At 44.0% G+C, this 23,030-nt stretch overlaps 1 protein-coding gene across 5 annotated transcripts in view; it reads left to right on the top strand.

Annotated features, from left to right (window-relative positions):
• The first annotated feature begins 531 nt into the window (after positions 1 to 531).
• Positions 532 to 23,030, top strand: part of FBXO16 (F-box protein 16) — a 76,972-nt gene continuing 54,473 nt past the window's right edge. For 3 of the 5 annotated variants that reach the window (XR_010339623.1, XR_010339624.1, XM_064368750.1), the window contains exons 1-3: positions 532 to 888; positions 7,420 to 7,555; positions 19,381 to 19,416. Coding sequence is in view for 3 of the 5 variants with exons in the window: in XM_064368750.1 (XP_064224820.1) it covers positions 7,457 to 7,555; positions 19,381 to 19,416 (135 nt within the window). In the remaining 2 variants the exon portion in view is untranslated. The remainder of the gene's footprint in view (positions 889 to 7,419; positions 7,556 to 19,380; positions 19,417 to 23,030) is intronic. The other 2 variants (XM_064368751.1, XM_064368752.1) reach the window with 1 other exon arrangement.

Raw genomic sequence — 23,030 nt, 5'->3', positions numbered from 1 at the left:
TTCTGGAATTTTGAACTTGTTGGTAACCTCCAGCACTTGTCCATAACTCTGTAACAGCTGTTACCTGTGTGAGCCTTCTGTTAGTTATTTGTATATTGCAGTTTCTAGTCTTCCTCTTCCAGTTTCTTTTTTATCCTTGTATTCTTATTCTGCTTCTTATTACAAGGCAGGAGCTCAATAAATTTAATGAATTGGACAGGATTTTAAGAGTTCCCAAATTTAGTTATTCTTATTAGGGCATGCCATCTGCTGGTTCCCTGGTGTATCTGTCAGTCAGCGTGAATTCTATAATCCAATACATTGAAATTTGCATTGAAGCATTTGTGTGTCTGTGTGTTGCGCAATTCCTCCTGGCCCCATCCTTCCACTTCCTGTTGCAGGTGCTATTCTTTCATTGAACCAGTCTCGAATTCTTTTTCCTTCAACCCTCTGTTTACCTGTTGGCCACTCTTAAAACCTGGCACAGTGGAGCCTGCGTTTCGCAGCTCCAGAGTGACTGGGCATGCTCCGTAGGTAGGGCTGATTTGGGATACACTGCGTCTTGAATGAACGCTTTCAACGCTGCTTGTTTCAGGAATCGACGCATCTTCATTCTGGGGTTATATCGAGACATTGCAATCCCTCCCACGCTCTTGGCCGCCACGCTTGTTAATTTTATCCCCGTGCCCAATTTTGTAGCCAGCCTTCCTGGATCTCGCGGCCAATCAAGAGCCCACACATTGTTGCCTAAGAGACCCCGGATGCCAGCAACAGGATTTATAGACGGTGATTGGGCTGCTGGAAGCTGGGAGGGGTGAGGGGGCTGGAGGGAGTCAGAGAAAAAGCTGACCTAATGCAACTGTGGCAACGTCAGCGCTTGAGCTTGAAGAGGGAGACAAGCTAAAAGAGGTGAGAACTGTGGGCAGTGCATGAAAAAGATGGAGACTGTCTTTGGAGAGCTCCAGGGCCTCTCATGACCCTTCGCAGTGCTCCTGGGGATTTTACTGTGCTCTCTCTTTTGGGCTACAGTGCAACTGCCAGATACTTCATACCTGTGAAATTAATAACCCACAGATAATGATATGCTTACCAAGCACTAGCTCTTTGCGTTGTATTATAGTTCTTGCTTTTTAAAAGCTAGTTAAGTGGAAGATGAATTCTTATTTGAATCTACCCATACCCTATTTCTTGATAATTTCCTGTTAATGATTTGAGATTCCCTTGTCTGATGATATTACAGTGTACGATGGGTAAATTCTGTGTTAGCAGAGAGACCCAGTCCTATTCTGCTAAGTAAACTACAAATTAAAAAATCCGATAATTCTTTATATAGCCCCAGAGCCCAGTTTATCGTGTTCTGAGTTTCGCTCTACATTTCTACAATTCTATAAGGTTTTTTGTTGCTGTTGTTGTTGTTGCTTTTGTTTTTATTTTTTGAGACAGTCTTGCTGTGTTGGCCAGGCTGAACTGCAGTGGTGCAATCATCGCTCACTGCAGCCTTGAACTTCTGGGCTCAAGCGATCCTTCCACCTCAGCCTCCTGAGTAGCTGGGACTGCTATTTTTTTTTTTTTTTTTTTTTTTTGTAGAGATAGGCCTCCTGCCTTGGCCTCCTAAAATGCTGGGATTATAGGCGTGAGCCACCACAGCTGGTCTATGTTTCTACAAGTTTTGGTGGTGGTGATGATGGTTTTTTGTTTTTTGAGATGGGCGTCTCACTCTTTCCCCTAGGCTGGAGTGCAGTGGCACGATCTTGGCTCTCTACAACCTCTGCTTCCTAGGTTCAAGCAATCCTCCCACTTCAGCCTCCCAAGTAGCTGGGACTACAGGCACACACCACCACACTCTGCTAATTTTTTTTGTTTTAGTTTTGTTTTTGGTAGAGATGGGGTTTCATTGTGTTGCCCAGGCTGGTCTTGAACTCGTGAACTCAAGCGACTCACCCACCTCAGCCTCCCAAACATTTCTACAAGTTTTAATCCTTAAACTGCTCCCTACCTCCACTGCTGTAGTCATTTTTTCTATTGATTTAACAACTATCAAGTACCTATTATAAACTACTGTGATGATTCAGGTGAGCAGTGAGCGTCAGAAAACCATATAAGCCAAGAATCATCAGAGTGGTGTGGCACGTTCTCAGCATGACCATGAGTTCAGTGTGTCTGGGCAAAAAGTGCATGAATGTGGGACCAGGTGAGGCTGAAAGGGTAGGTGGAGGTAAAATCATGACAGACCTAGAATTCTGTGCGAGGAGGTCTGGATCCTGTAGTCATCAGTGAACCTCTCAAGGTTTTGAGCTGAAAAGTGACATGATCGACTGGTCTTTTAAAAAATACCTAACAGAGGCTGGGTGTGGTGGCTCATGCCTGTAATCCCAGGACTTTGGGTGGCTGAGGCACGTGGATCACCTGAGGTCAGGAGTTCAAGACCAGCCTGGCCAACATGGTGAAACCCTGCCTTTAAAAAACAAAAAAAAGTTAAAAAAAAAAAAAAAAACCTAACAGAGAACGTGAGCTCATTAAAGCAGACGCTTAACTTTGTACCCCTAACACCTGCCTTGTAGGTACTTAGTAAGGTGGTTGAATAATGATAACTGTGTGAAGAATGGCTTAGGGCAGGAGGTGGAGGCTAACGCCTGTAATCTCAGCACTTTGAGAGGCTGAGGTGGTGGATTTGCTTGAGCCCAGAAGTTTGAGACCAGCTTGAGCAACAAACCGAGACCTTGTCTCTACAGAAAATACAAAAAAATTAGCCAGGTGTGGTAACAGACCTATAGTCTCTGCTACTTAGGAGGCTGACATGGGAGGATTGCTTGAGCCCAGGAGGTTGAGACCATGGTGAGCTGGTGAGCTGTGATCACACCACTGCCCTCCAGCCTGGGTGACAGGGCAAGACCCTGTCCAAAAAAAAAAAAAAAAAAAAATGGCTTAGAAGATCAAATTGGAAGTATGTAGCCAGATATTGAAAATGAGACTTGCTCATTGAAAATGAGACTAGAACCATATGTCAAGAACTAGGGTCATAGGCCCTCTTTCTGTATTTTCATTCTAACAAAAATTAAAGATGACTATTTAAAGGTAGTCGTTACAGGGAAGGAGATCACAAAAAAGCAACTGTGGAAGGAGGGAATGACAACTTGCTTTGTTTTGTTGATGAAGTGGGGACAATTATGTTTTGTATGTATTAAATAAAAATCTCTGTATCAGGTATAACTTTAAGACTGGATGTGGAGAAAAGAAGAAAAAGAAAGAAAAAAACATCTCTGTAGCTGGGCGCGGTGGCTCACACCTATAATCCCAGCACTTTGGGAAGTCAAGGTGTGTGGATCACTTGAGGTCAGGAGTTCAAGACCAGCCTGACCAACATGGGGAAACCCCATCTCTACTAAAAATACAAAAATTAGCCAGGCATGGTGGTGCATGCCTGTAATCCCAGCTACTCAGGATACCGGCAGGAGAATCGCTTGAACCCGGAAGGCAGAGGTTGCAGTGAGCCGAGATCGCGCCACTGTACTCCAGCCTGGGTAACAGAGAGGGACTTCATCTCAAAAAGAAAAACAAAAATTACCAAAATAACCCCCTGTCTTTTTAATAGTAGCAAGTGGTCTCTTCTGTGAACATTTATGTGCTTGCAAATACACACACTGCCTGTCTTCTGGAATAGAGGAAGGAAGAAAATACTGTAAAAGGATATCAGCGAGAGACAAGGCAGGACATCCACACTGGCACCCTGCAGCAGGCCTACATGGCCAAGAGGGCTACTTCCCGGGCAGGGCCCCTCTGCTGAAAACCCATCTTCAAGCAGATTGGAAGAAAGTCTAATCCAAGTGACATATAGCTCCGAAGAACCAGGAAAAAGAAAACAACCAGTGTAGGCCCTGTGAGGAGTGACCAGGGAAAGCTACTTGTCTTCATTCAGAAGTTGTGCCTAGGATCAGTCACATGGTTTCCTATGAAAGGAGAGAGTTTCTCAGCATAGAGCAGGGGAAAGCAAAATTTTATGTGTATGTGCGTTTTTCTAGGGGGAGAATTCATAGCTTTCATCATATTTTCCAAGAGCCATGTGGCTCTTAAGAAAGGACTCAAAACAACTCGTTTATTTTGTATGTTTTTCTTATTTTTTAAAAACAGGGTCTTGCTCTGTCACCCAGGCTGGAGTACAGTGGTACAGTCATGGCTCACCACAGCCTCAACCTCCTGGTCCCAAGTGATTCTCCCACCTCAGCCCTCTGCCCCCACCCCAAGCAGCTGGGACCACAGGCATGCACTACTATGCCCAGCTAATTTTTTGGGGTTTTTAAACTTTTTTTTAGAGACAAAGTCTCATGATGTTGCCCAGGCTGGTCTCAAATTCCTGGGCTCAAGCAGTCTTCCTGCCTCAGCCTCCCAAGTGCTGGGATTACAGGCAACAAAATAACTAGTTAAAAAAAAAAAGAAATGTAGGCTGGGTGTGGTGGCTCACGCCTGTAATCCCAGCACTTTAGGAGGCTGAGGCTGGTGGATCACCTGAGGTCAGGAGTTTGAGACCAACCTGACCAACATGATGAAATCCTGTCTCTACTAAAAATATAAAATTAGCCGGGCATGGTGGTGCATGCCTGTAATCTCAGTTACTAGGGAGGCGGAAGAATCGCTTGAACCCAGGAGGCAGAGGTTGCTGTGAGCCGAGATCATGCTATTGCACTCCAGCCTGGGCAACAACAGCAAAACTCTGTGTCCAAAAAAAAAAAGAGAGAAAGAAATGTGGAAAATAACAACAAAAACAAATATATCATTTTTTAGCTGGGCATATCTAGACTCCGTGGCTACACTTTGTATCTATAACTTTTTTTTTTTTTTTTTTTTTTTTTTCAGACAGAGTCTTGCTCTGCTGCCCAGGCTGGAGTGCAGTGGTCCAACCTCAGCTCACTGCAACCTCCACCTCCCGGATTTAACCAATTCTCCTGCCTCGGCCTCTTGAGTAGTTGGGATTACGGGTGTGCTACCATGCCGGGCTAATTTTTGTATTTTTAGTAGAGACAGAGTTTTACCATGTTGGTCAGCCTGGTCTCGAACTCCTGACCTCAGGTGATCCTGCCTCCCAAAGTGCTGTGCTTACAGGCATAAGCCACCATGCCCAGCCTGTATCTATAACTTGCCTGCTCACATGTACTTTTATCATTAGCTACCAATTAATATTACTGTAATGAAATCATTTCTTTTGCCTTAGTAACTTACCTAAATGTGACTGATAGTTAGCTGTTGGAGCTGAGAAGAACCTGAGTGCTGATCTGAGCATGCCTCATTCCAGTGGGATAGTGGCAGCAGGCAACTGCTGGAAGGAGTTGTCTTCACACCCTGGAGGTGTCAAATAACAACAACAAAAGCAAATATATCACTTTTTAGCTGGGCAGATCTAGAGTCATGCCTCTAATCCCAGCCCTTTGGGAGGGCGAGGCAGGTGGGTCACCTGAGATCAGGAGTTTGAGACAAGCCTGACCTACGTGGTAAAATCTCATGTCTTTAAAAATACAAAATTAGCCAGACCTGGTGGCTCAGGCCTGTAATCTCAGCTACTAGGGAGGCTGAGGCAGGAGAATCGCTTGAACCTAATTTTAAAATGTGGGATTTATCTTCTGAGAGAGAATATTATATGTCAAATGAGAACCTCAAATATTTCAGATAGTGTTTGGGAAAATCCCATAACAGCCAAAAAATAATTATTAAAAAAATTATGCAAGGCTGGGCACAGTGGCTTGTGCCTATAATCCAAGCAATTTGGGAGGCTGAGGTGGGCAGATCACATGAGGTCACAAGTTTGAGACCAGGCTGGCCAACATGGTGAAACCCCATCTCTACTAAAAATCCAAAGATTAGCCAGGCATGGCAGGCGCCTGTAGTCCTAGCTACTCAGGAGGCTGAGGCAGGAAAAGTACTTGAACCTGGGAAGTGGAGGTTGCAGTGAGCCCTGCCTGGTTAACATGGCAAAATCCCGTCTCTACTAAAAAAAAAAAAATTAGACAAGTGTAGTGGCACGCACCTGTAACCCCAGCTACTCGGGAGGCTGAGGCAGGAGGATTGCTGGAACCTGAGAAGTAGATGTTGCAGAGCGGCAAGATGGTACTGCTGCACTGGAGTCTGGGTGACAGCAAGACTCCATCTCAAAATAAATAATTAAATCAATAAAATAAGAATAAGAATAAGCTATTGTCAGCCCAGCTGGCCTAGCTTGGTCTCATGACCATCTCTTGGCTAGGGAAGGACAGGCTACCTTAATTAATTAAACCATCAGGCTCTAAACAATGAAGGAAAAGTCATTTCTTCTGAAAACTAAAGTGTTTTAATCAAAAAGAGGCAGACATATACCAGCTACTATAATAGCAAATTTCCCCCAACAAACTCAAATCTGTTCATCTCCTAAGCCTTAGCTTTGTCTCTCCCACCATGCTACCTCTTTATTAAGCTGTCAGGCAGGAGTTCCTGTTATTTGGATATCTGGAAGTTAAGAAGGAAGGAGGAGAGTTAATACCACAAGGGACAAGAATGAAATGTTTTATATTGTACTATGATTTTAAATTTAAAATACTTTTCTTTCTGGCCAATATAGTATATTGGCTAGGAGTGATTTTGGATTTCCCCCAGAGTCCAGTGAAAATAAAGTAAAAATATAGTATATTGACTAGGAGTGATTTTGGATTTCCCCCAGAGTCCAGTGAAATTAAATTGACCTGGGTCTGACTACCAGTTCCACCATTTGTTCTCTATATGACCTTAGACAGGGTAAAGTCAATGAGCCGAATTTTCTTCATGTGTAAAATGAGTTAAAAACTACCACCTCGCCTGATAGTTGTATGCTTGCATTGAGCAGATGTTTGAAGTGCTTGACATACAAGATGCTCCCAATAAATGCTCTTCCCACCCATTCCCTCTGCCAACATACTGAAAAATTATATGGTATTAGCATTTTTTTTTGAGATGGAGTCTTGCTCTGCTGCCCAGGCTGGAGTACAGTGGTACTATCTTGGCTCACTGCAACCGCCACCTCCCGGGTTCAAGTGATTCCCCTGCCTCAGCCTCTCGAGTAGCTGTGATTACAGGCATGGATCACCACGCCCGGCTCTTTTTTTTTTTTTAAACAGAATTTCTCTCTTGTTGCCCAGGGGTGCAATGGCGCGAGCTCAGCTCACTGCAACCTCTGCCTCCTGAGTTCAAGCAATTCTCCTGCCTCAGCCACCTGATTAGCTGGGATTACAGGCATGTGCCACCACACCCAGCTAATTTTTGTATTCTTAGTAGAGATGGGGTTTCGCCATGTTGGCCAGGCTGGTCTCAAACTCCTGACCTCAAGTGATCTTCCTGCCTCGGCCTCCCAAGGTGCTGGGATTACAGGTGTGAGCCATCGCGCCTGGCCGGTGTTAGTATTTTTTGTATTCTGAGGGTCATATGATTCACTTCTTCTGATAGGTATTGTCTTTCTTATGGAAGGATATCCAGTTGTTTCATGATGGCATTTGCACCTCCGAAAAACACAGATGGTCCCAAAATGCAGACAAAGATGAGCACCTGGACACCCTTAAACCATCAGCTCTTGAATGACCGGGTAAGCGACCAGAGCTATTTTATCAATTGAATCCGTGACTTAAAGGAAAAAAATAGTATTAAAATTTTAGTTGCCAAAATATGAAGAGGAATTATTTAGGATTGTGTAATGGATGAACAAAAACCAAAATGAATATATTCAAAACCTATTATTGAACCCTTGCTATATGGGCAAGGCTGGCAATAGACATGGATTCTTTGCCTAAGAAGAAAATGTCTTGGATTTGTTCTTCCCCTGCTGTCACCTTCCTCCCCCACCCCAGTTGCCTTTTTCCTTCCTTCAGTTGTTCTCCCCTGGAACCACCAGGACTGAGAAAGGAGAGAGGGGTCCATGGCGTTCCCAAAAACCCGGTTTTCTTGGTACAGTTGAGGTCACTGTGTAATGCTGCATGTTTAATAACATACATAAAATGAATACATTTCAACTGGTTATTCACATTACTCAGGTTCTTTTAAGAGTTTTATTTTCATGGCCAGGTACGGTGGCTCACACCTGTAATCCAGCACTTTGGGAGGCTGAGGCAGGCAGATCATCTGAAGTCAGGAGTTCGAGACCAGCCTGGCTAACATGGTGAAACCTTGCTTCTACTAAAAATAAACAAAAATAAATTATCCAGGTGTGATGGTGGGCACCTGTAATGCCAGCTACTCAGGAGGCTGAGACAGGAGAATCACTTGAACCTGGGAGGTGGAGGTTGCAGTGAGCTGAGATTGCGCCACTGCATTCTGGCTTGGGCAACAAGAACAAAACTCCATCTCAAAAAAAAAAAAAAAAAAAAGGAACATTTATTTTCTACCTGCCTTCTAGGAGGATGCTAGCAGAATACACTAAAGGATCATGGTGGATGACTGGGATGTGAGACTGACCAACCTCTAGGAGTTTCTATTCCTGCTTCAGTTAGGGACAGAATTTGCCAACAGGTCTGTGAGCTCCAGTGCTCAATCCCTGTGTACAAGGACCACACCTATTAGGCAGGAAAACACAATCACCATGTGTAAAACTGACCTCAGCCTCTTGCTCCTACACACCTGTTCTTCCCCAGTGAGAGGCACTACTTTATACCAAGTCACTTAAGCCAGAGATTCTCCTTTTCCTTGACCAGTGTGGGATTTATTTTCCCCTAGATTAGCAGCTAATAAGTTAGCCTGTGACTTATGGAATAGAAGACTCTGCTGTTTCATAGTAAAAGTTGAGATTCTTGGGTCAAAAACAACTTTACTCACAAAGCAGTGAGCAGCATGAACGTTATGTTCGCATGGGTTCTGTTGGTCCTCCCTGTCCCACAGGTGTGGCACAGAGAGCCCAGGTAAAGGCTACACATACAGTGGTTTGCACCACAGCTGAGGAACAATGAGCCCAGGGCATCCACTGGTTTTTATAGTAAGCAGTAAGCAAGCCTGCTCTTGCTCCCACAGGGAGACGTTACCTTTTCTTTTTTGAGACGGAGTTTCACTCTTGTTACCCAGGCTGGAGTGCAATGGCGTGATCTCGGCTCACCGCAACCTCTGCCTCCTGGGTTCAGGCAGTTCTCCTGCCTCAGCCTCCTGAGTTGCTGGGATTACAGGCACGCGCTACCGTGCCCAGCTAATTTTTTGTATTTTTAGTAGAGACGGGGTTTCACCGTGTTGACCAGGATGATCTCGATCTCTTGACCTCGTGATCCACCCGCCTCAGCCTCCCAAAGTGCTGGGATTACAGGTGTGAACCACCGCACCCGGCCAGGGAGACATTACCTTACCCCTAAGGTTGCCTTACTGCAGACACGACCTGCAAGAATGGCCCCAGACACGCATGCTCAGGGCCATGCTTCCTTGGCTTGCCAAGATGTTTCACAATGTGAGAGGCACACAGAGGGGTGTTTACCAACGCTCCCTTGCCTCCATATCCAGTTTGCTTTCCAGTTCTCTGAGTCCTCTTCCCAATCTCTCATTCAGGCCCCTCTTCTCCACCCGCCTATCTACTTCCAGCTCCATCCTCAGCTCACACTGTCGGCACCCTGTGCCTGATACATTGCAGTCACCTCCTAACTGCCTTCACTGCCTCTGTCCCTGCCGATCCAGCCTGTATTCTGGTCCCAGAGAGATCTTTCTAAGATCCGATTCTATTCAGTGGAGCCAGTCATAGGCTCCACTCCCAAGAGTAACTTCCAACACCCTAGGCCTAGCATTGAGGGTCTTTCATGATCTGATCTCAGCAGCTTCCCAGATCCACCCCTGCTCCTGCTCCTCACACCCGATGCCCAGGCCTGGCTCAGGGCCTCAGGTGAATCCTGCTCACCCACACCTCCACGCCTTTGCCTGTGCTCTCACCCTCGCCTCCTGTCTGAGTCCATTCAAAAGTCCTTTCCTCTTGAAGCCTCTCCTGCGTCCTGCTTCCTTTTCTTTGCTTTCATCACTGCATACTGACTTTCCCAGTCAACTCCCATGCATGAGGAGGTGAGATTCTGTCTTTTCTCTCTGTACCTCCAGGAATGTGGTATGGTTCCTGTAGCATAAGAAATGGAGTCAAGGCTGGGCACGGTGGCTCACACCTGTCATCCAAGCACTTTGGGATCACCTGCGGTCAGGAGTTTGAGACCAGCCTAGCCAACATGGTGAAACCCTGTCTCTATTGAAAATACAAAAATTAGGCTGGGTGCGGTGGCTCACACCTGTAATCCCAGCACTTTGGGAGACTGAGCACTTTGGGAGGTGGGTGGGTCACGAGGTCAGGAGTTTGAGACCAGCCTCACCAACATGGTGAATGAAACCTTATCTCTGCTGAAAGTACAAAAATTAGCCAGGCATGGTGTTGCGTGCCTGTAATTCCAGCTACTCAGGAGGCTGAGGCAGGAGATCACTTGAACTTGGGAATCGGAGGCGGAGTTACAGTGAGCAGAGATCATTCCACTGCACTCCAGCCTGGGTGACAGAGCAAGACTCCATCTAAAAAAAAAAAATACAAATATTAGCTGGGCGTGGTGATGTACACCTGTAGTCCCAGTTTTTCGGGAGGCTGTGGCAGGAAAATCACTGGAACCCAGGAAGGAGGTGTATGTTGCAGTGAGTCAAGATCACACCACTGTACTCGCGTGCCTGGGCAACAGAGCGAGACTCCATCAAAAAGAGGGAAGGAAAGGGAGGGGAGGGGAGGGGAGGAGAGGAAGGAAGGAAAAAAAGAAGAAATGGAATCAGAGTAGTTCAGGTCTACTTCCTGGTACCTCTTTCATTGACTTTTGCCTTCACCTGGATTTGCCCCTCTGCCTCTCGAAACTTGACAGTTGGGCTCATCCCTTGGCAAAGCTATCATCAAACCTGAGCCCTCCTGCTCAGTACTTTTTATTTCTACTTACATCAGTTTCTACTGATGAGCGATTTTACAAGAGGAACAGAAGAGCCAAGGCAGAGATTGGAATAGTGAGAAATAAAATGGACAGAGACTGAAAAAGGGAAACAATAAAGGAAATGAGGAAAGAGGAAAGACAATGAGAAAAAAATAGAGGGACCAGGAGAAACAAAAGGAAAGGCAGAGAAAGAGGGAGAAAGAGATTCGGCCTTTATCTAACCATGAACCCCAAATAAATCTATTGAAAATATGTTGGGGGCCAGGCACAGTGGCTCATGTCTGTAATTCCAGCACTTTGGGAGGCTGAGGCTCGTGGATCGTTTGAGGCCAAGGGTTCAAGACCAGCCTGGGCAACATAGTGAGACCTTGTCTTTATTTTTAAAAAAATCAAAACATTAGCCTGGCATGTTGGTGCATGCCTGTGGTCCCAGCTACTTGGGAGGCTGAGGCAGGAGGATGGCTTGAGCTCAGGAGCTGGAAGTTGGGGTGAGCCATGATTGCACCACTGTACTCCAGCCTGAGTGACAGAGAGAGACCCTGTCCCTAAAAAAAGAAGGAAAGAAAATTGTTTTTATCCAGCTCAACAGTAATTTACTGAGCACCTGTTTGCAATGCTAGAAGCTCTCCCACAGTTTATATAACAGCTTATCTGCTTCCCCTACCAAGACTTCAGGGGCTCATTTTGAAATCTCTCTTCCCATAGAATTGTGAAGGTTTCACACACATGTGAAAAAGTGACTTGAATTCAAATATACAGTCATTGGATTCCTTGATTTTCAGAAATTTTCTTCAAAAAATTACGAGTCTTGATCAATTTAGCAGCTGTGGAGAAGAAATGTGTCTTAGGAGGCAAAAATTGCCTGAGTGCCTCTTGCAGTTCAGCTTTTAGAGAAGTTGATTCTGAGATTAGCACGTAGAGCATTGACTGGAGAGGACTTTCGGGATCAGCACATGGGAAGGGAAGTAAAGAAAAGGCAAAGGAAAGAAAAGGGACAGATGCGGGGCAAAGGAAGAAGTTGGGCTGGAATGCAGCCTCAGTGAGGTCTCCACTGACCCCACAGGACTCCCTGAAGCTGCCATGATGCTTCAGATTGGTGGTATTAGTCAGTGCTCGCACTGCTATGAAGAAATACCTGAGGCTGGGTAATTTATAAAGAAAAGAGGTTCAATTGGCTCATAGTTCTGCAGGCTGTACAGGAAGCATAACGCCATCTGCTTCTGGGGCGGCCTCAAGGAGCTTTCCGTCATGGCAGAGGGCAAAGCAGGAGGAGGCATCTTATGTGGCAGGAACAGGAGGAAGAGTGAGACAGGGGAGGTGCCACACACTTTTAAACAACCAGGTCTCATGAGAACTCACTACCGCTGATGACAGCGCTAGGGGGATGGTGCTAAACCATGAGAAACTGCCCCCATGATCCAATCATCTCCCACCTGGCCCCACCTCCAACGTGGGGGATTATAAAGGTTTTTGTTTTTGTTTTTGTTTTGAGACAGAGTTCACTCTGTTGCCCAGGCTGGAGTGCAATGGCACCATCTTGGCTCACTGCAACTTCCGCCTCCCGGTTTAAGCGATGCTCCTGTCTCAGCATCCCGAGTAGCTAGGATTACAGGAGCCTGCCACCATGCCTGGCTAATTTTTATATTTTTAGTTGAGACAGGGTTTCACCATGTTGGCCAGGCTGGTCTCAAACTCCTGACCTCAGTGATCCACTCGCCTTGGCCTCACAAAGTGCTGGGATTCCAGGCATGAACCACTGCACCCAGCCAGGGATTACAATTTGATACGAGATTTGGTGGCTACAGAGATCCAGACCACATACTTCTACACTGACTAACCATTCTAACTGCCTCCCCACCCTCGCCAGGTCTGACCTTGGGCAAGGCAACTCTCTCAAGCTGGTGACTATCAACCAGCAGCCTCCCAACAGGTGGGGAAATAACTTGTTTAGTTCTGAAGGGGAATGAGTGGATCACAGCACTCATTGGTTAATAGATTTTTATCAAGTTTAATGATCACTTCTCAAGGTGATATGTATTTTATTGTCCTGAGCTCCCATTTTATTCCAAACAAAAAAAAAAATCACTTTTTGGTTTAGTTAGGTTCTTGTGTATGGTAAAATTATTTTTAAAAATATTTTTGTGTATATATACACATAAGTATGTGTACGAATGCACAGAGACAGATGAATAGAACTTGTGTATGATTATGCCAAGCTGGTTTTTGTTTGGTTGGTTTTTTTTGAGGATGTCACTCTGTTGCCCAGGCTGGAGTGCAGTGGCACGATCACGGCTCACTGCAGCCTCCACCCCATGGGCTCAAGCGATCTTACTGTCTCATCCTTCCAAGTAGCTGGGAACACCAGGCTCACACCACCATGCCTGGCTAATTTTTTTTTTATTTTTAGTAGAGAAAAGGTCTCACTATGTTGCTCATGCTGGACTCAAACTCCTGAGCTCAAGTGAGCCTCTGTCTCAGCCTCCCACAGCTCTGGGATGACAGGCATCAACCACCATGCTCAGCCATATCAAACTGTTAATACTGGCTTTTCCCAAAGAGTTATATGGGTATTGGTGGCTAGAGGAGGGACTGTTAGAAGAGAGAACTTTCATTTTCTTACTTCATACAATGCAGTAATGTTCCCAATTTTAAAACAAATTAGAACATAAATATGTATCATACAGTATACACACACATACACCTGATACATATAAGCAAAGAACAGTAACTCTGGGAATTGAAAACTCTGGTTTCAAATCAGCTGTACTGATTTCACCTTCTCTGGGCTTTATCCTCCTTTGTAAAATGAGTGGATTGGATCAGATGACCTTGAAGGTCCCTCCTGGATGTAACATTCTGACTGTGTGAAAGGAATTAAAAATAGATGCCCAAGGAGACAGCTGGCCGAAAGACATCCAGACAGTAATTTCAAAGGGCTTCCACACTTCTAAATGAGTGTGTCACCAGTGATCAGTGAAGTTTTGAGGTCCTGTTTTTCGTTTTTGTTTTAATTTTGTCTTTCTTCTATTCTGTAGTAAAATGTGAAATATGTAACTATCTCAGACTAAAATAAAAGTTACAGGATTTTAACTTCACAGCAGGCTTTAAGCAGAGAGATTGAATTCTCTAAATTCAAATTTAGATGCCTAAAAAAAAAACCAGCATCATCAGGATAGGCATATGTAATAGATTAGTAAGTTATTCAAGCATTGTGAATTTTGAGTGAAGGAATGTTTTTAAAGTGTGTATTTCTTTTCCAACCAGTGTTTTAATTGAAAGTGTTTTTTATCTCACACACACAGAAAGGTAACTATGGAAGGTGATGGATAGGATAATTTGCTTGACATTTCATTATGTATGTGTATATCAAAACATCAAGTTGTATACCTTAAATATACACAGTATTTAAAAAGAAAAGAAAGTGATCCACATTTATTTTAGAGTGTGGTTCACACATGTTGTACAGTACATGTTAAAAAAAAATGTTCTGGGGCCGGGCGCACTGGCTCACGCCTGTAATCTCAACATTTTGGGAGGCCAAGATGGGTAGATCACTTGAGGTAAGGAGTTTGAGACTAGCCTGGCCAACATGGTGAAACCTCTTCTCTACTAAAAATAAAAAATTAGCCAGGCATGGTGGCACACACCTGTAATCCCAGCTACTCCTAAGGCTGAGGCGGGAGAATCTCTTGAACCGGGAGGTGGAGGTTGCAGTGAGCCAAGATTGCGCCACTGCACTCCAGCCTCAGCAACAGAGTGAGACTCCGCCTCAAAAAAAAAATAAATAAATAAAAGCGTTCTGTGAAAAAGTACCCAGTTACCATCAATCAATCTTTATTTAGGGACGCCTAATTATCTCACTCCTACATTGTAATGATGTCACACCGTGAAATATGTAACTACAGTGTCAACAGACTAAAATAACAACCGTGGGATTTTGACTTACCAGCAGGCTCTGAGTAAACTGTGATATAAACAGACTGCAGCATCTTGCAGGAAAAGAAGATCCATTTTAATATTTCCATTTGGAAGAGATACTTAGTTTTCCAGTTCTTTAAAATGAAGAACCTGGCCGGATGTGGTGGCTCACGCCTGTAATCCCAGCACTTTGGTAGGCCGAGGTGGGCCGATCACGAGATCAGGAGATCGAGATCATCCTGGCTAACACGGTGAAACCCCGTCTCTACTAAAAATACAAAAAATTAGCTGGGTGTGGTGGCACTTGCCTGTAGTCCCAGCTACTTGGGAGGCTGAGGAAGGAGAATTGCTTGAATGTGGGAGGTGGAGGTTGCAGTGAGCTAAGATCGCACCACTGCACTCCAGCATGGGCCACAGAGCAAGACTCCGTCTCAAATAAATACATAGATACCTGTATACATACATAGATAAAATGAAGAACCCGATTACAAATCTTTGAAATAAAGACTTGCTCCAAACCAGGGTATATAAGACTACACATCCAACTGAGAACCTGATGACAAAATCATCTGCCCACAATGATATGTCTTGTCAAGGGCAGAAGTCAGAACCAGATCCAGGGTCTCCTGACTTTCAGTCTAGTGTCTTTCCTCTACCTCTTCTGTCCAATCAGTTTCCACTTGAGTCTAGATGCCTTCTGGTAAAGAGCTTAGACTTTGCCTCGCGGTTTAGCCTGCATAGCACTTCCGACCTCACACCACATTCCTTTTCTGCTACTTTCTTGTTGACTATCTTTTTGCCTTCAAGTCAGTTTCCTTTTGTTTCCAGTGGGCCACACCATCATTGGGCACCATGCTTCAGCCTCCTCTTGAGGCTCTGCTGTGGTCTCAGGACCCAGCCTCTTCTTCTCCCTACGGTCAGACCAAAGCACGGGTGGAAGTTCATCAAGAATGTAAGGCTGGAAGTCAGAATGGGGAAGACCAACGTTCTGGTGAGGAATCAAGTGCACTGTTGAGCTGAATGCATAGTTTTGACCCAGCAATTTTTCACGTTTTTATTTTTTATTATTATTATTTTTTTAGATGGACTTTGGTCGCTCTTGTCACCCAGGCTGGAGTGCAGTGATGCAATCTCGGCTCACCATAACCCCTGCCTCCTGGGTTCAAGCGTTTCTCCTGCCTCAGCCTCCCAAGTAGCTGGGACTACAGGCATGTGCCACCATGCCCAGATAATTTTTGTGTTTTTAGTAGAGACGGGGTTTCACCATGTTGACCAGGATGGTCTTGATCTCTTGACCTTGTGATCCACCTGCCTTGGCCTCCGAAAGTGCTGGGATTATAGGCGTGAGCCACGTCGCCCGGCCTACTTTTTTATTTTTTTGAGACGGAGTCTCGCTCTGTTGCCCCGGTTGGAGTGTAGTGGTGCAATCTCAGCTCACTGCAACCCCACCTCCTGGGTTCAAGTGATTCTTCTGCCTCAGTCGCCCAAGTAGCTGGGATTACAGGCGCACACCAGTACCCCTGGCTAATTTTTTGTAGTTTTAGTAGAGACGGGGTTTCATCGTGTTAGCCAGGATGGTCTCGATCTCCTGACCTCATGATCCACCTGCCTCGGCCTCCCAAAGTTCTGGGATTATAGGCGTGAGCCACCGTGCCCAGCCTAGACCAAGCGATTTTTAAACTATCTATAAATGTAACCTTTTTGGGCCTCTGCTTATCCTCTCTAAAGTATAGGAATCAAACAAAAAGACCTTTAGGATTCCTTTCAGCTCTAAAATTCTATGACTTCTGAAGCTTTTTTGTTGTTGTTAGTCATTCAGCAAAATGGTTTGTTGAGGGTCTTCCATGGACTCTGTACTTGAGGGTTCTGTGAAGCATGTAAGATAAAGTGGTTGTAATCTACTTGGGAAGATAAAATTAACAGAAACCACTAGAGAGCAAAACAAACACTATAGAGTCTAAGTGAAGCATGAACTATAAATGGAGTAGGGGTTGGGAGGCAGAAATCCCCAGGCATCAGGAAAGAGACAGCTCTGGTTGCTTGGGTTGGGCGATGCATGATTGATAGAGAATTCAGACAATATTTGAATCTAGGTATTTTGAATCTTCTGGGTTCTACAGATTCTCTTCTACTTCTTTTCATCTAGAAATTCTGAGTTTATCCATTGCCATTATTTGCAGGTCCTCGTAGCCCAGGTGGCAGTTAGTTGGGGGGAGGGTCTTTTTCTTCTTCTCTTATGTGCAAAAAGTGTCTGTCTGTGACTGAAGAGATTCCCTGGACAAGAGCAAAACTGACATTTCACTGGTCCCAAGGTGGAGATTGAACCAATTATTTCAATTCCTATTTCATATGTCCTTGGCAACCAGAGTTTGAGAGTTAAAAAAGGAAGGAAAGCATGATCTGTGGGAAGCATGAAACCAGCTCCTCAGCCTCCTCCATGAAAAGAGAAGAAATAGGTCTGAGCCACCTGTCCAAGTGAGAACATTCTTACAGCACTAGAGAAGGCAGCGCGTGCCAAGAGGGACGGAGAAACATCTATCCCGATTTTGAAAGCTGACAGAGGGTGTATGGGATAAAGCAAGTGAGACATTCACATATGCTCTTTCTCTTCCTCTCTTAATAACCCCCTTCTCTGCCACATATACCCACATTAATCTTCCTTTCCTCACTGAAATATACACATGCACTGATGCTCAGAAAAGTACCTCGACTCCAATATATAAAGATACTCACATTGTACTGGCACATCCATAAGGATATTCATTCTCACAATCACATTCATTCAATTCAGTAAACATAGATACCTGTAACATGCTCTGTAAGCACTCTACTGGAAATGCCAAGATGAATAAGGCTTAGTTGCTGTCCCAAATAGCATGTCATAATAAACTTGTACCCAGAAAAAAAAAAAGAAAGAAATAGAAAATAACAAAAAAAATAAAATAAAATAAAATAAAATAAAAAACCTGTACCAATAAATATTCAAGTGAAACCCCAGAGGCATACACACACACATTTCTAATCCTACAGACATGTATGTATTTATACACCCACTGATATGTATACACACTGAAATAGAAAAACAGAACTGGGCCGGGCTTGGTGGCTCATGCCTGTAATCCTAACACTTTGTGAGGCCAGCAGGCGGATCACCTGAGGTCAGGAGTTCGAAACCAGCCTGGCTAACATGGTGAAAACCTATCTCTACTAAAAATACAAAAATTAGCTGGGCGTGGTAGCACACGCCTCAGGAGGCTGAGGCAGAAGAATCACTTGAACCCAGGAGGTGGTGGAGGTTGCAGTGAGCTGAGATCACACCGCTGTACTCTAGCCTGGGCAACAGAGTTCGAAACCAGCCTGGCTAACATGGTGAAAACCTATCTCTACTAAAAATACAAAAATTAGCTGGGCGTGGTAGCACAGTTACTCAGGAGGCTGAGGCAGAAGAATCACTTGAACCCAGGAGGTGGAGGTTGCAGTGAGCTGAGATCACACCGCTGTACTCTAGCCTGGGCAACAGAGCGAGACTCCATCTCAAAAAAAGAAGAAAAAAAAAAGAAAGAAAAACAGCATTGATCATTCATCTATTTTGTAAATTCTCATATAATTAATATTGAAACATTTCAGATGGGGGAGTTTCATGTTCCTGTTTTTTTGTTTTTTTCATCTTTCAAATTCTAAAATTGATTACTCTTTATAATTCAATTTGTATTTATTTTTATTTTATTTATTTACTTATTTTTTGAGATGGAGTTTCACTCTTGTTGCCCAGGCTGGAGTGTAATGGCACAATCTTGGCTCACCGCAACCTCTGCCTCCTGAGTTCAAGTGATTCTCCTGCTTCAGCCTCCCGAGTAGCTGGGATTACAGGCTTGCACCACCATGCCCAGCTAATTTTATATTTTTAGTAGAGATGGGGTTTCTCCATATTGATCAAGTTGGTCTCGAACTCCTGACCTCAGGTGATCTGCCTGCCTCGGCCTTCCAGCGTTAGGGATTACAGGCATGAGCCACCACGCCTGGCTATAATTCCATTTTAAAAATTTATTTCCCTTTAAAAAATGACCCCCTCCCCCTTTCCCTCCCCCCCTCTTTTTTGTGAGACAGGATCTGGCTCTGTCTTCCAGGTTAGAAGTAGTGCTGTGATCATAGCTCAGTACAGTCTCAACTTCCTGGTTTCAAGCGATCCTCCCACTTTAGCCTCAGCTGGGACTATAGGGACTTACCACCATGCCCAGCTAATTTTTATAGAGATGGAGTCCCGCCATGTTTCCCAGGCTGCTCTCAAACTCCCGAGCTCAAATGATGAGCTGCCTCAGCCTCCCAAAGTGCTAGGATTACAGGCGTGAGCCACTGCACCTAGCATTATTACTTCTTTCATGTGAATTATTCCACATGTAGAAACTGAAAGAAAAAAAAGAGAAACCTTGTCCAGGGTAAAAATACATAACCTCAGGAGTAAAATCTGTCTTTTTATATTCAGTTGTTAAAATGAAAGTTTATTCACAGATCCTGTAATGATGTCTTTCTTGTAATGGGTATTACAAGATATATGAAATTACCATATTTTTCTTCCTTATTGTAGGTATTTGAAGAAAGAAGAGCCCTGCTTGGAAAATGGGTAAACATTTCAAATATACTACTTTTGCATTATGTTATGTTTTCTGTTTTCATCTTTCAGGCTGCTATTAAAAAATCAGGCTGGGCTGGGCACGGTGGTGCACGCCTGTAGGCCCAACACTTTGGGAGCCCAAGGTGGGCGGATCACAAGGTCAAGAGATCAAGACCATCCCAGCCAACATGGTGAAACCCCATATCTACTAAAAATAGAAAAATTAGCTGGGCGTGGCGGCACGCGCCTATAGCCCCAGCTACTTAGGAGGCTAAGACAGGAGAATTGCTTGGACCCAGGAGGCAGAGGTTGCAGTGAGCCAAGATTGCATCACTGCACTGCAGCCTGGTGACAGAGTAAGACTCCATCTCAAAAAAAAAAAAAAAAAAAAATCAAACTGGGTGGCTTATAAATAAAAGACATTTTTTACTCAACTTAGATGGAAAGAAAAAAAACCCAGACATTTATTTTTCACAGTTCCGGAGACTTAGGAAGCTCAAGATCAAGGTGCTGGCAGATTCAGTGTCTGCTGAGGCCTCTCTTCATAGACAGCCACCTCCTCACTGTGGCCTCACATGGCAGAAGAGGGGGAATGAGGATGATACATGACCTAATTGCTTCGCAAAGGCCCACCTCCTAATCCCATCACACTGGGGGTTGAGATTTCAACATGAATTTGGGGGTGACATAAACATTCAGTTTGTAGCATTACCACAGAGCCCTGCAAATTCAGCTTGGATTTAAAGGAGTGCTTCCTCATTTCCTGAGAAGCATGACAGGGGCTTTCTGTAGTTATCAGTTAGGATTTGGTCAGGAAAACAGAAATCATCTTATTTTAACAGACATAAGTAAATGAAAAGGATTGGTTAACCAAATACTGAAGAACAAAAGAGACAGGGGAATGCTGAGGTTCCAGGGAGATTGAACTGTGGGAATTAGCTACCACTAGCTTTCCTGGTACTAAGGAGCTCAGAGGGAAGACCTTCAGCCCTATAGGGAACCCAGATTTCTATGGAATAAAGTAGATGACATCGTAGCCAGCTGGTTCTCATACAGCTGATGAAGCATGGTTCTGGGTGTATGAAAAAGAAAAGCTGGACCTTGGAATTAATGGCTACTATCAGGGTGAAGAGTTAGGTGAGCCTGACTGGAACAGCAACCAAATAGAAGTAAGTTTCTTCTCCCTCAGTTTCCCTCTAGCACCTTCCTCCTCATTGGCAGCATTTATCAGGGAGCCAGCTGTCAAAGGAGAATGAACACTGCAACCTCCTCCACCTCCCAGGTTCAAGCGACTCTCTTGCCTCAGTCTCCTGAGTAGCTGGGATTACAGGTGCCCACCACCATGCCCAACTAATTTGTTGTATTTTTAGTAGAGACAGGGTTTCACAAAGTTGGCCAGGCTGCTCTCAGACTCTTGATCTCAGGTGATCCACCCGCCTCAACCTCCCAAAGTGCTGGGATTACAGGTGTGAGCCACTGTGCCTGGCCCAAGAGATTTTGCCTTCTATGCTCACAAAGTAGAGCATAGAAAGGTGGATTTGGGCCAGGTGCAATGGCTCACAGGTGTAATTCCAGTACTTTGGGAGGCTGAGGCAGGAGGAGAGCTTAAGGCCAGGAGTTTGAGACTAGCCTGGTCAACATAGCAAGACCCCATCTCTACAAAAATAATCATTTAAAAAATTAGCCAGGTGTGGTGGTGCATGCCTGTAGTCCCAGCTTCTTGGGATGTGTGAGGCAGGAGGATTGCTTGAACCCAGGAGTTCAAGGCTGTAGGGAGCTGTGGCACTGTGCGCCCCAGCCTAGGCAAGACCATGTCTCAAAACAAACAAACCCCAAAATAGAAAGATGAGTTTGGATCTGCAGTACAATAGCTTAGTGACCAGCACAGTTCACCTATTTGACTACTCAGCATTCGTATATACCCTTATATAGATCCTGAAACTTCCATACAAGAACTGTAACAACATTGTGATTTTACTTAACAAGATACAACTATCCTTCATCAAAAACTAGGACTTTCTCATCTGTTCCTCAAAAGGAGGGACACAAAGTCTCAATGGCTATCCCTGGCTGATGATCAAAATATCCATCTCTGGACATTTTTTTTTTTTTGAGATTCTTTTCTTCAAGAGAGTAATCTATGAAGGCAGGGCTGGCTTCTATCCTGTTTTTTCATTGTACATTCTTTGATGCTTGGCATTAACAGATATTTTCTAAATCAGTAAATAATGCTGTCTTGTTTTTCTCCTTTGCTTAAACAAACTTACTCCTTAAAATCACAATGTCATATGGGAGCCTATGTACCCCTTCAAAACCCAAATGAACTGGGCTTAAGGGAGATATTTCAAATTTATCTTTATTTACATTTGTGTCTCCATTTTAATTTGTAGACTTTTTTTTGTTTGTGTGTTTCATGGACAAGAAAGTAACCTAAGAAATGCAAGAAAGAAAGAGAGAGAAAGACAGAAAGAGGAAGGGGAGGGGAGGGGAGGAAAGAAGGGAGAAATAAAGATACCAGTGTTTTTACTTAGCATTACTGGGGATTTTCACTGTAGGTATCAAGTACTGTCTTAGCTTTAAAGTTTAATCTAGTATTAGAAGTGAAGTCATTTAAAAAAAAAGAATCTATACAGCGAGAGATAAAATGTAATGTGAACTGTGTTCAATGATAGACAATCTGGAAGTATTTTTGTATTTGGCCATAGAATTTGGCAGTTTTGTTCATTTGTTTGCACATGGTTCTGTCTAATGTTCTGTACAACACAAAATAATTAAGAGAAATGAAAAAGCTCTTCTACTTTGCTGTTTCATGCTACTACTTAATCCCTTTTCTTTCAAATCTTTTCTGCCCTTCAATCCCTGTTAGAAAAGGCGATTGCAGCCAGGTGCGGTGGCTCATGCCTGTAATCCCAGCACTTTGGGAAGCCAAGGCAGGTGGATCACCTGAGGTCAGGAGTTTGAGACCAGCCTGGCCAACATGGTGAAACTCCTTCTCTACTAAAAATGCAAAAGTTAGCTGGGCATGGTAGTGCACCTGTAATCCCAGCTACTCAGGAGTCTAAGGCAAGAGAATCGCTTGAACCCGGGAGTCAGAGGTTGCAGTGAGCCAAGACTGCACCATTGCACTCCAGCCTGGGTAACGAGAGAAACTCCATCTCAAAAATAAATAAATAAATAAATAAATAAATAAATAAAAGGCGATTGCCTCCCAAACTGAGAGAAAACACCACAGGAGAAGTGAAAAGAGAAAGAATCTTAGATTTTTCTCTCCACTTCTGCTCTGTTGCTAATAAAAATAATAGTAATATAATAACACATTTTAATAAGGTAGATGGCATCACTTTTAACTTGCTGGAAATAGCCATAATCAGAGTTAGAATTCAAAAGAGAAACAAGGAAAACTATTTTGCAAATTGCATGATAGAAAAATGATTACTATCTAGGATATATAAAGAGTTCCTACAAGTCCATAAGAAAAATACAAATATCCCTGCAGAATAATGGGCTAATATAAGAACGAGGAATATTTTTAAAATGAACAATAAGCATATAAAATATGCTCAATTTCACCAAAATCAGAGAAATGCAAATGAAAAAAATGAAATTCTCAAGCCTCTCTCCCC

Source organism: Aotus nancymaae, unplaced genomic scaffold (genome assembly GCF_030222135.1).
Source record: "Aotus nancymaae isolate 86718 unplaced genomic scaffold, 86718_ANA_hifiasm-v0.15.2.pri h1tg000079l, whole genome shotgun sequence".
In the NCBI taxonomy this organism is placed as follows: domain Eukaryota; kingdom Metazoa; phylum Chordata; class Mammalia; order Primates; family Aotidae; genus Aotus; species Aotus nancymaae.
Note: the sequence above shows the minus strand (reverse complement) of the source record. Positions and strands in the feature narration are given on the sequence as shown.